General features: G+C 36.0%; 2 protein-coding genes across 2 annotated transcripts; both read left to right on the forward strand.

The window, feature by feature from the left end:
* The first annotated feature begins 5,168 nt into the window (after window positions 1-5,168).
* On the forward strand, window positions 5,169-8,305 carry LOC145028375 (DUF399 family protein, putative (DUF399 and DUF3411)). Its single transcript, XM_078977057.1, has 6 exons — window positions 5,169-5,938; window positions 6,072-6,201; window positions 6,302-6,832; window positions 6,912-7,565; window positions 7,665-7,778; window positions 7,871-8,305. Exons 1-6 carry the CDS (start codon window positions 5,238-5,240, stop codon window positions 8,063-8,065), a joined length of 2,325 nt encoding a protein of 774 aa, XP_078833183.1. The 5' UTR covers window positions 5,169-5,237; the 3' UTR covers window positions 8,066-8,305.
* A 1,136-nt stretch (window positions 8,306-9,441) lies between these two features.
* Window positions 9,442-11,005, forward strand: LOC145028381 (arogenate dehydrogenase 1, chloroplastic-like). Its single transcript, XM_078977062.1, has 7 exons — window positions 9,442-9,664; window positions 9,741-9,909; window positions 9,993-10,148; window positions 10,232-10,314; window positions 10,411-10,480; window positions 10,569-10,643; window positions 10,735-11,005. Exons 1-7 carry the CDS (start codon window positions 9,513-9,515, stop codon window positions 10,801-10,803), a joined length of 774 nt encoding a protein of 257 aa, XP_078833188.1. The 5' UTR covers window positions 9,442-9,512; the 3' UTR covers window positions 10,804-11,005.
* The last annotated feature ends 4,113 nt before the right edge of the window (window positions 11,006-15,118 follow it).

Genomic DNA, 15,118 nt, shown 5'->3' on the forward strand with positions numbered 1-15,118 from the left:
TATCCGGGTTACACCTAGCGTATAACGAAGCATGACGCACCTCGCACTCGAGTTCTTCGGATACATAAGCGATGACGATTTCTGAGGCGTACGCCCCGCGTAGAGCATTACGCCCAGCGTAATGCGAGGCCTCAGCCTCTATAAAAGACATGCGAGGTCAGTCAACTTCTTTTGCCAATTTTTCTTCTCTCTTTCCCGTTTTGCATCGTTTTGCGTGCCAAAAATATCCCGAAGCCCCGGTATTAATCCCGGTCCCGAAGCAAGTCCCGAAGCCCCGAAGATCCCGAGAAGTGAGATTCCCAAGTCGAAGCTCTACCCGCGAGGAGCCCGGTTTTGTGAAGATCTTCCAGATCTACTACAAATTCTGCAAGTCGTAGTGTTGTCCGATCATCTCCTGATCAAGTGAGTGTGTAGTTACTTTCTTCTAACACATAATTATGAAGTATTTTATATAACATACGTGTTATGTGTATATTTTGTTGTTATATGTGTGAATGTATATTCACTTTCTTCTATCCCATAGATCTGGTTTATTCTCTATGAAATATGTGTTATGTGTGTGTGTCTCATCTGTTATGTGGAATATGTATTGATTGAACATGTTATACATATTTTAAACTATGTATAAAAATATATATTTTATCTACTAATATGTTGGGTAGAACATGGGTAGATAGTTGATGTGTGATAAACAGATGAGAGGTCTCGATGTTGTTGATGTTGACCTAGTCATCTAGCGGAGTATGGATAACGACCACGGACTCTTTATAGACAGTCCAGTGGAATGCTAGCAGGTTCATAACATGTAGGTTTTGTGAACGATGTGTTCACCGGTGTACTCTATCCCCCTCATGGTTGTCTTTAGGATATCTATTGTTGAGGAAACCCCTTAACAGTAATGTCCGTCCCGATGAAAAATCCTAGATTAGGTCCCTTGAGATAGATGTTGTTTTAGGGACATAAAGTGAGGATAACGGGAATGAGTAATCGGGTTATTATTGGTTGGTGAAATTAAATATAATTATTTATTGTGGGTTGAAAACCCTATATGGTCACCAGACTCCCAAACCTGACCCACTCAATTTATTTATATTACAGGTAGTGGCATAATGACATAAGATGGATGAATCATCAAGTTGTTTTGTTTACAAGTCTGTATATGTATATATTTATTGAATGACTTGTAATGTTATCGTTTATGCTTTATGGTCTGTATCGGAACATGACATCCCGAGTTTTGATTATATAATGAAAATGCATCTCTTGATGAAATGCTTTGATAAATATTATTTTATCATATTTTGTTTTTGGGAACAAATTTCGCAACTCTTTTAAATCAAAAGGATTTATTCTGAAATTATTTTAAAAAACATAAATGAAATCGGTCTTTTCTGACCGTGATTTTGGGGATGTCATACTGTATTTTTCTTGCATAATTAGTTCTTGAAAATCCCTCTTTTGGGTTGTGAAAACATGATAGGTTTCAAAGATATGTGTTTTTATAAACTGAATTGCTACAAAATCATATTTTTTACATGTGTTGTTATTAGCAGGGGCAATCTGGTCATGTCTTTTCTGTTCACCATCACAAATTGCAGCAAAATAAGGGTAGTTTGGTCGTAATTGCAGAAAAATCAACAAATAGGAGCAATTTGGTCATTATTGCAGCAAATCCAACATACAGGGCTCATTCTTGCTGGAAAAATCAATGTCACCAAGGCTAAGAACGAATTGATGTCACCAAGTCTATGGAAATATATTTCATACAGGGTTCGATTTCATAGAGGGTTATTGAGCGATCGAACCCTAGTTGCTTCACTCCTTAATCGACGTATGAGACTTTTTAATCCTTAATCCACGTAAGATAAACAATACGCCATGTCATTACGTATTTTCAGTTTATTACTTTGATCAGGTCATTTTTTCCAATTAACCTACAGATGCCAGTTACCACTTGGTGGGATTTGAACAAAATATAAACTTTGTTGGTATTTTTTGTACGATGCTTATAGTTTGAATGGTCCTTTTTAAACACCCAAAACTTTGATGTTTTTTTTAACGTTTTTGAAACTTTCTTACCCTTATACCATTTTCCCGTCATATTAAAGGAGAGGGACCAACCCGTTACTTGCAAGTGAGGTAACTTTTTACCATATATAAGTTTGTATATAAGACAAAATAGAAAAGGTGTTGGTAACAATTTTCTCGTATCCATGAAGTTAAATTCTTTTTATTTCTCGATCAATATTTTTATTTTAATTATCACGGTCACATTTCATTTCGTTTATTTTAGAGAAAATTACAAAATGTTACCTATGATATAGTAGAAATTACAAATTTGGTCTAACTTTTAATTTTATTACACCGATGGTATCTTTGGTTTCTAATTTCAGTTCTATCACACATAAAATGACAAATGATGTTTTTCCCCGTATTTCATTTATTTATTTTATTTTATTTTTTGAAACTGAAAATCTAATTTATTACTAAACTTCTCCTTAATTTTACATATATCCCGACCTGATTATTTTTTTACTCAATTGAAACTTATATTAATCATTATTAAAGAATTGACCCATCTTTACCACACATCTCATCTTCAACACCCCATCATATATGTTCATTGTGTCTCTTCGGCCATCAACACCACACAGTTGATCCCTATTTGCCTCTCCCACTTTACACCAGACATGTCTCTTATTCTCCACCATCGGTCCCATTACTCAACCTCCGTCTTTATAAATGTATTCCAAAATCAAAATACAAAAATTGTACTCATGAATATCAATTGGAACCACATATTTGACTATATATAATGGTAAAATGTAAATGTACAATTGTGTTGTCATTTTTCAAACAAATTATGTGCGTTAATAAAAAAAACATATTTAATTTGATAAACAACATTACTTGTTGCAATAAACGAAACACACAATATAACAAAGTTTTAACACCTTAAAACATGATCCAGGTTGATTAGATTACATATGAAGTGAAATAGTCTATATGGACTACCTGATTACGAGAGATGTGGTCAAGAGTGGAGATAGGGATTTACCGATGAGTTCGATTATGAAATTGGAAACAACAACATGATTCGAGGTGGGGTGTCGAGAACGAGGACGATCAAGACTCGATTATGTTATTCAAATATTTTTTTTGTATAAGCCACATTTATCTTAAAATCATGGCTTCACTCCTACATTCAACCATGTTCATGCATGAATCTAACCCGTCGTAAAGCTTGTACAAAGATTTTAAACAATACATACATCAAAACTTAATACAATGTGCCCGAATAACATTCTTTCATATTTTCTTTATTGACATCCTAATTTTAAATTACATATCTTTAATTATATATTGTTTGCTTGGTGAACTTTAGTTTGGATTTTATGTGTGGTCATTATTTATTTATTTTCATTTGAAGTCCATGAACTTTTAAAAATTAGGTCAAAAAAACTAATGTTAGAAAGAAGTGGAAAGTCCTTTAACAAGATGGTGTGATATTCATTATGAAATTTTGGTTATTTGAACTTGTGTATGTGGCGATGATATGACATCCAAGTGACATTTTATATTTTAATTCATAAATCTACATATGGCTATTTCAAACTCAAGGAAGGGATCATATTTTTTGTTCACCCTTGTTGTAGATTTTCATGGTTTTTCGATTGCAACATTAACCTAATTTTTTTTATCATTACTATAGAGATGTTCAACACCATGATTTTGAGAGTTTTAAAAGCTTTTAGCTTTAAAAAAGATAAATAAATAAATAAATAAACTCGAATTAAAGAAAAACTTTCGTTCAGTACAAGCTTAAATGTGTAAATCATCAATGTTAGTTGGTATTAATACAAGGCTCGACAAGTGCACCCATTCATATAGTAGTATAGATTTGGTAAGACCTGGTTATCGATATCTAGGGAACAATAATGAATTAGTATTAGAAAATCTTATTATAAGTTAAATTAAAGAGAAAAAAACAAATGAGATTTTGATTATAAAACACATAACTCAAAGCAAAGCAAAACTTAAGACAATCTAAACTTTAAAAACTGATTTGGAAATGGATTATATAGGTGCTCTCACCTAGACTCGATTACATCCTTCAATTATGGTTAATTTTTATCAAGTGCAATTTGATACTCACATATTGTTCACTGATTCCTAGGGTGATTAGTTACTTTGGTGTGTTCACTAATCTTAATGATCCAAAGGATTATAATCACAATAGTCATGTAAATTAGTCATCCTCGTTATGAGTCTTTCATTCATATCATGTAGATTTAATCAAGTAATTGATCTTAATTCATGACAATCAATTGGCACATAAGATGGTTATCTAATGCAAAGCTTACACATTAAAGTTCATTACTTTATTAGCATAATCTTAAGCTTTGCTCTATCATTAGTCATAATTGTCAACGATTCTGATCAACTATAATTTAAGTCATACAATCAAATTGATCACTAGACTGCAATAATTCATCAATATGCAACAAAGAAACAAGCTTTAACATGTAAGTCTTTGGTTAAACTATCATTGATAAAATAAACAAATCTTAATATCCAAATATCAATCAACTCATAAAACTATGGTTCATCAACTCATTAGCAAAAACAAAGTGGTATAAGCCCAATTTTGAAACAAGAACATAGAGAAACCATAAATAAAGTGCTAAATATATCTGGAAAAGCAAACCACATGATTTCCTAATCATTATGCCTTTGATCCTAACTTTACTGCCTTCCGGTCACCTTATGGACTCTCAAAACGACACCTCTAATGTGTATTTTATGCTCCAAGATCTTATAATTATGTCAAGGATGATGACTTTTTTATAACATTTTAGCCGACCTTAAAAAACACGCACATATAGATGAAATATGCATCACATAATGCGAATGTCATTGAAGAAGGCATCAATTTTTAACTATCGATTTCCAACAAATAATTACCGGCTACCAATTAATTTCAAGAAAAACACCAATAAGTTTTATAGAAAATTCCATCGACTAAGTTGCGATGGTATTGCAAATGCAAACGTGTAAACACATCACTCATACACGGAGAATATCTGCCACATCAGAAAATCCCATTTTACGAAAACGAAAAGCAAAATGAATGGACAAATCCGTTCCCTTCCGTTTTGTTTTTATTTATTTTTTCCTTTTCTTTTGAACCGCAAATCTGCAAACAAACCGTGAGAGGATCCGCTGCGGAGCCAGAGATGGAGGCCCATGCTCTTCGAGGCTTCCCATGTCCCAGCAATGCACACGTCGACACCCACCATCCCACACTACCCCGTATCCGTATCCACCACCCGCTATCCTCGCCGGAAATTAGTCAACGCATCTTTCGTGTTTCTCATTCAACCACAAACAAACGACGTCGCCACTTCCGCATCGGAGCTCTTCACCGGAGGAGTCCGGAGGAGGAGAGTACAAGCGTACGTGAAGTTCGGCAGAGCAGACGGGATGTTCTGGTGATGCCGTTTATTGCGATTGGAGCTTATGTGCTCCGATCGGCCGTAGCTAGGGCGGATGAGAAGGTAGCGGCTGAAACTCAGGTTTCGCCAATTGCAGTTACGGAGACGAAGACGAAGACGGAAGCGGTGCCGGCGGCGCCGGCGAAGGTAGAAGTGAAAAAGGAGGAGGTGATTAATTCACGGATTTATGATGCGACCGTGATTGGAGAGCCTATGGCTGTCGGGAAAGACAAAGGGAAGATATGGGAGAAGCTGATGAATGGTCGGATAGTTTATCTAGGGGAAGCGGAGCAAGTACCGACTCGAGATGATAAGGAATTGGAGGTTGAGATCCTGAGGAGTCTAACTAAGAAGTGTGCGGAGGCGAATCGCCAGATTACATTGGCTCTGGAAGCATTTCCAGCTGATTTGCAACAACAACTCGATCAATTCATCGATAAAAGGTGTGATTCCTTTTACCTTCATCTTAATTACCAGTATCACTGTACAGAGGTGTTAAGAAAATCGATCCATACGAGCATTTTTTGTTCTTTGTTTACACTGGTTATTACTTAAGCCATTCATCATGGATGACAGAATTGATGCAGAGACCTTAAAGCCTTTTGTGTCAAACTGGCCACCTCAACGTTGGCAGGAATACGAGCCTCTTCTAAGCTACTGTCGTGATAATGGAGTCCGCATAGTCGCATGTGGTACACCACTTAAGGTACTTTTTTCCAATCAAAAACCAAAGGTTGAAATGATGATCTGATTCAAGCTGATATATATTCCACTACTTACAAAGACAATTCTTGTGATGTCTGTAGATCCTGAGAACTGTTCAAGCCGATGGGATCCGTGGGCTTTCAAAGGCTGACCGAAAAACTTACGCCCCTCCAGCTGGTTCAGGTTTCATTTCAGGATTCACATCAATCTCACGAAGATCATCAATGGAAACCATTTCCATAACTCAATCCATCCCATTCGGCCCAAGCTCATATCTTTCTGCACAAGCCAGAGTTGTTGAAGAGTACACCATGTCTCAGATCATTCTACAAGCAGTAACAAACGGAGGAGCTTCAGGAATGCTGGTGGTGGTGACCGGTGCGACCCATGTTGCTTACGGGTCAAGAGGAACCGGAGTACCCGCAAGAATTGCAAGAAAAATGCAAAAGAAGAATCAAACAGTCATATTACTTGACCCTGAAAGACAATACATAAGACGTGAAGGTGAAGTTCCTGTTGCTGATTTCTTATGGTATTCTGCTGCAAGACCATGCACCAGAAACTGCTTTGATCGTGCTGAAATTGCTAGAGTCATGAATGCAGCTGGCAGGAGACGTGATGCATTGCCACAGGTTAGTTGACTTGACTCACCCCATGGTCAAACATAACATAGCATAAACTTTTCTTTTTTTTTTTTTTGGGGGTTATCAGGATATTCAAAAAGGATTGGATCTTGGTCTTGTATCTCCAGAAGTGCTTCAGAATTTCTTTGATCTTGAACAATACCCTCTTCTTTCAGAGCTGAGTCACCGTTTCCAGGGTTTCAGAGAAAGATTATTAGCAGATCCAAAGTTTTTAAACAGATTAGCCATAGAAGAATCAATATCAATAACCACTACTCTCCTTGCACAATACCAGAAACGAAAAGGAAAGTTCTTTGAAGAAATCGACTATGTGATGACAGATACAATCAGAGGAATAGTGGTTGATTTCTTTACAGTATGGCTTCCAGCTCCTACACTATCATTTCTTTCATTTGCTGATGATGATGATGCTAGTGGGCCGGATGCACTATTGGGCCTACTTGGGTCCATACCGGATAATGCATTTCAAAAAACACTTGCTGGGAAAGACTGGAATGTGGGGCATAGAGTTGCTTCGGTGGTTGTTGGTGGTGTTAAGCTTGCTGGTGTTGGATTTGTTTCAAGTATTGGAGCTGTTGCTGCTTCAAATGTGTTGTACACTGTACGCAAGTTTCTAAATCCACAACTTTTGAATGATCAACAGACTAAAAGATCTCCAATTTTGAAAACAGCAGTTGTTTACAGTGGGTTCCTTGGGACTTCAGCTAATCTCCGGTATCAGGTATTCCATTCCGGTCTTTTTCGATTCCAATTTAGATTTGAATTTGATTCCTCTTTGTTTATGTCAGTCACTTAGTGGGCTACCTGATTTATTATGCAGATTATTGCTGGATTGGTGGAGCATCGAATCTCGGATATGTTTGCTGACCAAACTTTATTTGTAAATTTGTTATCTTTTGTGACACGGACGATTAATTCCTACTGGGGAACTCAGGTTACAATAAAATATATATTATTATTATTTTTTAATTATTCGATTGTGGATTAATTTTTTTTTTTACAAAGGTTTTAAATCTTTTTTTGCAGCAATGGATAGATCTTGCGAGGTTTACAGGACTACAGGCTCAAAAGAAGAGTGAAACATCGTTATTAAGCCAAAGCCAAACAACGGAATCTGCAAATCCTGCGGAATTGAACCAAACAGTAGAATGTGTGAATCCTGCAGCATTAGGTTGCAACACTACAGAGGAATCTGGTATTGATGAGACCAAAAGTCAGTGAGATTGATGAGGGCATATTCTGTAAGGAATGGCTTTCTGTTTTCCTTTTAATGATTATAATGTTAAAATATGAATTTGGGTATATTGGATACAACACAAGGTGAAAGGTAGATTAGAGGCTGAAAATGCTCTTTTTTTTTTTTTTTTTTTTTTTTTTTAACTTGTTTAGGTATATATAATCCTTGGCTTTGTAAAGGAAAAAATTTTGATCGACTAACTGTTTATAAATTGGTTACTAGAATTTTACTCGTTTGTAGGTGGTAGGTGATAAACTCGTTGATTCAAGTAGTTTTATTTTTCAAAGAGCACAATGTAACATCAATTCGATCACTTTATGTGTTGTCTAATTAATCAGATTTGACGTTAACCGGTTATCATAAAATAGAACAACTTTTAATCAAGTTAACGAAAATACTCTTCCACATCAGAGACTATCCATAATAGGTGACTAACATTTTAAACTAACTGAGGTGGTTCAGTATTAACAAACTAACTAGCAGCTGACTATTTACATAATTTCCCTTTGTATCCAAATAACTTCATAACGATTTAAAAGGAAATCCATTGGACTTGATAGAACAGTGTGTACTATCAGTTTATCACTATGTTTAAAAATTAAAAGGAAACCACCTTATTGAATTTAAAGAGGTGTTAAAGTAACTCGATAGAAAAACTCTATACGTCATGGAGGTGACAAAACGAGTGAAACAAGAAATAAGTAAAAATAATTTCGAGTATAAACGAGTAATTTTATATATAGTGACTGAAAACTGAAAAGTCTTTTGGTCTATATATTTATATTTATAATTTATAATATAGTGCGAGTGTGTGTTAATTATGCTTATAAAAAGACCATCATATTATTACAATAATAATCTAATCCATTAATATATTTTGTCAACCCGTTTGATCCGTCTTTGTTGAAAAAAAAAATATTGTTTCAAGTTTTTAAATGATAAAACATCACGACATAACGAATATAAAAGCCCATTTGTAGAGAAATTCATCAAAATTAAATTACAACATGTCTCTATATACTATTTACTATTTAATATTTATGGGCTGAAACTTGTAATTCTAGTCCCCTAATGGCAAAGACGTGCAAATCATGTAATAATATTAGTGAGAGCCGTGTTAAAATGTAGTTAGTTTCCAACACGGCCAGATAAGGCGACAAGCCCTGCCACGTCACTCACTGGTGATTGTCAAAGTCAATATTTCTATCAGCTTTACAAATCCCATCCAACGCTCAAAAATCGATCTTCCACTTTAATCTACACCGTTGATATAAATAGATAGTTTGCCACCTACAGTCATATATATATATATATATATATATATATATATATATATATATATATTTATAAGTAGCTACAAATCTTAATATCATCTCTTATTACCACCCTCTCTAGTCTGTACTCTGTAGTCCCTCCCTCAGGCTTCAACTGATGGGTAGTTCGACAAGAACATTGAAGATAGGAATTATAGGGTTTGGTACCTTCGCACAGTTCTTGGCAAAGACGATGATAAAACAAGGTCATCTTATAAGCGCGACATCAAGATCAGACTATTCTGGGTTTCCGGGCGTCCATTTCATTAGGTATGTATATGTATAATTCATCATAAATGTACAACCTTCTTATATCTTGATATTATCATTTGATTTGGGTTTGAAGGGACATGGAAGAATTCATGGGATTAGAGCATGATGTGATTCTGATATGCACTTCAATTGTATCTGTATTCCAAGTAGTGAAGTCTATCCCGTTTCATCGCCTTAAAAAACCACTTCTATTCGCCGACGTACTCTCCGTCAAAGAACACCCAAGAAAACTCCTGTTACAGGTCTTACATTTCATTAATTAAAGTAATTCGTATTAATTATTACTTAATTGTATGATTAATTGTAATAATTTGGGTAAATTAAGGAAGTTCCTCAAGACTCGGATTTGGTGTGCACTCATCCTATGTTCGGACCAGAAAGTGGGAAAGACGGGTGGAAAGATTTGCCGTTTATGTATGAAAGAGTCCGAGTCAAGGATGAAACTCTGTGCTCCTCTTTTCTTGCCATTTTCGAGAATGAGGTAAACCATAAATCATAAATGCTAACAAATCCAATCAATATTTGCCCTTTTAACATTTTTTACAATAACATATTCAAATTCAGGGATGCAAAATGCTGGAAATGAGTTGTGAAGAACATGATAGACTAGCTGCCCAAAGTCAATTTCTTACACACACGATAGGCAGGTAGGTTAGATACACACACACGTATTAGAGCATTTATAACATACTTTTCACTAATTTCTAATGATGACGATGATATCTTGCTGTTTTAACTTGCAGGGTTTTATCGGAAATGGAAATTCGGAACACACCGATAGACACAAAGGGATTTGAGAAGCTGGTTCAAGTGGTATGTATACAATATATGTTCAACCTTGTTATATAAAATCGAGAATGTACAGAATAAAAATTAACAGGAGATTTGATTTGAGTTGCAGAAAGAAAGCAGTACGAGGGATAGTTTTGATCTGTATAGTGGGCTGTTCATACACAATAGGTTTGCCAAACAGCAGGTGAGTGTAAAATTAATGAATTTTATGGGATTAAAAAATGGATTAATTTACAAGACTTAAAATATATATATATATGTAATTTATGGCACAGCTGCATAATTTAGAAAGTGCACTTGAGAGAGTGAAGGAGACGCTAGAAGCAGGGATGAGCAACAATTAGCAAGATGGACAAATGGTTGTTGGTTTTCAAGAAAATAACATGAAAACTTCATTTGTATCATTTACAAGACTTTATTCATGAATCGTCTAATCTGGATCATCTCATAATTAATAATTGTTTCCAGTGAATTGTATCATTGTATATCGTGAAAGTAGATGGACTTTGTGTGCTGTTGACTTAATATTGCTGTTGTTAACTTAAACGCATTGCTTTTTTTTTTTTTTTTTTTTATAATTAGGTGTCTATTGAGTTGGTTTCAAAAAATGTCTGTTCTTAACAGTGGATGATTGATTGATACACACCAATAGTGGCCGATTGATACACAATGTAATACGAATGATAAAATATTCAATTGGTTCAATGTTGATAGACAAAAATGTTGAATAGGGAAGAAAGAGGACTTATCATCTATGTATCATGTTATTTTGGACAAAAATTGTCGAGACATATGGCAAAGGCAGAAACCGATAAAAAAAAATAAAAAATGGATAGTTTTTTTTTGCTTAAAGACCCTTTGTAGATAACATCAAAACAAACAGATTAATATGAAAATAAGGCAATAGTTACATGTACTTTTTCGAAAAAAAATCTAATTTGTTTAGATATAATTTAAATAATTAAACATATATGTAACATTAATTTTTCCATTTGGTTTAATCACATCCAGAATGAGTTTTTTAGAAGTCTTTTTAAAAAAAAAAAAAAAAAAACACATGGAAAGTGAAAAAAAGTATTTTTAGAGCCTTTGGAACAACTTTTTTAAAAATATTGCTAATTAACAATGTCTTCTATTGAATTTTTCCATTGATTTGGTGGGTTTCATAGGCTTTCAACCAACTATAAAATAGAGACAAAACTGCACTTGGTCCATGTGGTTCAACAAAGTTTGGACTAGCACCAGAGGTCCAAACTTTTCATTTTGTTGCGAGTTTGGTCAAGTTTGCATAATAGTACAAATGCATCTTGTGTAACGCCCGTGTTTCTAGGCTTGCCATTTTTAGCAATGTAATAATCTAGGTTAACCTTGTAACTCAACTTGAAATAATAAGAATGTATTATTTGTGAATTATTTGAATTATGTGATTTATGTGTGTATTTTCTTAATTTTTATAATTTAATGAATTAAGAATAAAATAAGCGTCAAAATTTAAGTGTGAGATAAGCCCGACATCTTTGCATAAAGTTGTAGTGGTCGAAACAAGGATTCCGGAGATATAAGGAATGCCAAAATCCGAATTATAACGAAGAAGTTATGACCTGTCGAAGTTTCGCGACAGAACCGACACGACGCCGAATGACGTAAAATATGAATTTAAGATAGAGCGATATTTAGCCTTAGCGATCTAAACGAAAGTCGTAGATTTCGTTAAACCGAGAGCGTGCATGAAAGGAACGCCCAAATCTGACTTCGTATGAGGAAGTTATGATTTTTCTAAGTTTCGACTTAGTAGTGTGCAGCCCGAATACTCGATTTGAGATCGAGCGGTTTTTAGCCGAAACAATCTAAATGAGAAACGAAGATCTCGTTGTTAGTAGCGAAACGATGACAAGTTAGGCGAGGATGGACGTCAGACGAAGAAGTTATGAATTTATAACGAAGTTTTTCTGTCCCGACCTTCTAAAAATAAATAATAAAAATAAAAGTCAAAATTAGCCGACGGAGTCTAAATGAAAGTTGTAGAGTATGGTCTGACCTTCGCGTGGATATAAAGAACGTCGAAAACGGAGCTCGTATGCGAAAGTTACGCAATTTAGAAGTTTGACAAGTCAATTACGCCCCGCGTAATTTGAGTACGCCCCGCGTAATTTGAGTACGCCCCGCGTACTCAGTCGGTTGCAACTTGTCTGACCAATACTCGAGTGCCACCAGTCGACGCACGCAGTGACGTCAAAGTACGCCCCGCGTAACCCGAGTACGCCCCGCGTAATGAGTACGCCCCGCGTAATTTGAGTACGCCCCGCGTAATCCCAGACCCAGCAGCCTATAAATAGAACTCGAATTCAGCCATTTTCTCTTGTTCAAACTCTTCCCTCTCTCTAAGTTTTGCCTCGATTTGCATGCCAATCATACCCCGAAGCCCCGGTAATATTCCCGAGCCCCGAAGCAAGATCCGAAGCCCCGAGGATCCCGAAGAGCGTTATTCCCGAGCCGAAACGCTGCCCGCGAGGAGCCCGGTTTTGTGAAGATCTTCCAGATCTACGGAGAAACACCTCTTCTGCAAGCTGTAGTGCTGCCCGATCATCTTCTGATCAAGTGAGTGTGTAGTTATTTTCATTCCAACGCAATATTATGAAGTATTTTCTATAAAATACGTGTTATGTGTATATATTTGGTTGTTATACGTGTGAGTGTATATTCACTCTCTTCTATCTTACAGATCTGATGTATTCTCTATGAAATACGTGTTATGTGTGTATGCCTCATCTGTTATGTGGAATATGTATTGCTTAAAGCATGTTATTAAGGTTTTTAAACTATGTATAAAAATGTATATTTTTATCTACTAATATGTTGGGTAGAACATGGGTAGATAATTGGTGTGTAATAAACAGATGAGAGGCCTCGGTGTTATTGGTGTTATTCTAGTCATTCAGCAGAGTATGGATGACGACCACAGACTATTCTAGACTGTCCTGTGGAACATTAGCAGGCTCATTACCTGTAGGTGTTGTGAACGACGTGTTCACCGGTGTACTCTATCCCCCACATGGTTGCCTTTAGGACACTTATTGTTGAGGAAGCCCCTCTGCAGTGATGTCCGTCCCGATGAAAAATCCTGAAATAGGTTCCTTATAATAGACGTTATTTTTAGGAACGTAAGGTGAGGATAACGGGAATGGGTAATCGGGTTTATTGTTGATTGTTGAAATTAAATATAATTATTGTGGGTTGAAAACCCTATATGCTCACCAGGCTCCCAAGCCTGACCCACTCAGTTGATTTATTTTACAGGAAGTGGCGCAAGAGCTTAAGATGGGCGAACATCAAGTTGTTTTTGTTTACAAGTCTGTATATGTATATATTTGTTGAACGACTTGTAATGTTATCGTTTATGCTTTATGACCTGTATCGGAACATGACATCCCGACTTTTGATAGTGAAATGAAATTATATTTCTTTATGAAATGTTTTGATAAATATCTATTTTATCATGTTTTGTTTTTGGGAACAAATTCCGCATCTCTTTTAAAATTAAAAGGATTTACTCTGAAAATTATTTTAAAAAGCATAAATGAAATCGGTCTTTTCTGGCCGAGATTTTGGGGATGTCACAGTTGGTATCAGAGCATCAGTTTAAGCGAATTAGGAATTTGTAGGATTTCTAAACTTAAACTTAGGATGCTAAGTGGAGATTGTGAGATGTGTGTCTGATAAGTTTTAGACACAAGCACTAGTTATTTTAGGGAAGTTGCCTAAAATGCTTTTATGTGCTAAATGTTATATGTTGCCATATATGATATTATTTGTTCGGATCTACGGTTTATTGCCAACCGGATCTGAAGGTTTATGTGTTTAGGATTCTAAGCGTATATGTACGATATTAGAACTAGCATGTAATCGTTTGGAGTAATAAGGTGAAATTATTCGGTGTATAGATCAAAATGGTGAGAACAAGAAGCGGAGTTGGAAATGCTAATGAAAACAGGAATCAACCACCTGTAATCGAGCAAGTACCTATCGTAGCTGCTGCACCTGAGTCGATAACAATGGCTGGTGTACAAATGATGATTCAAATGATGTTGGATCGTCAGATGGAAGAAACAAGACGCCTGCTTAGGCAGAATCGTGAAGAACCGTCAATTCAAGCGGAAGAGCCCGAGGAGAATGGAGGGCAGTCTGAAGGAGAAAACTTTAGTGGGATCATTGGTCAAGACGAACAACCAGTGGTTAGACGCAATAACCAGTATGGAGGAAATGATGGTCGTGGGTGCAAGTATAAGGATTTCATGGCATCCAAACCACCATGCCAATCCGGAAGCCCGACGCCGGTACAAGTTATGGACTGGGTCTCTGAAATGGAGACTATGTTTGAAAGTTGCAAATGCAGCAACAGGCAGAAGGCCGCTACAAGTTTCACGGAAAAGATGAAGTTTATCCCATATTTGGTGCCTACAGAACTCTCTAAGGTCAACAAGTTTGCCCTTGGACTACCAGCGGACTATGGTCCAATGGTTAAGCAAGCAACCACATTGAAAGCCGCCATCTGGGCTGCTAGAAATGTTGAGACCCAGATCAGGGAAAAAGGTCTAGAAAGGTCAGAGGTTGGTGAGAAAAGGAAAATTGATGGATTTTCAGGGTCCAGCAAGAAAAGTA

This window comes from Lactuca saligna, chromosome 2 (assembly GCF_052625555.1).
Source record: "Lactuca saligna cultivar CGN05327 chromosome 2, ASM5262555v1, whole genome shotgun sequence".
In the NCBI taxonomy this organism is placed as follows: Eukaryota; Viridiplantae; Streptophyta; class Magnoliopsida; order Asterales; family Asteraceae; genus Lactuca; species Lactuca saligna.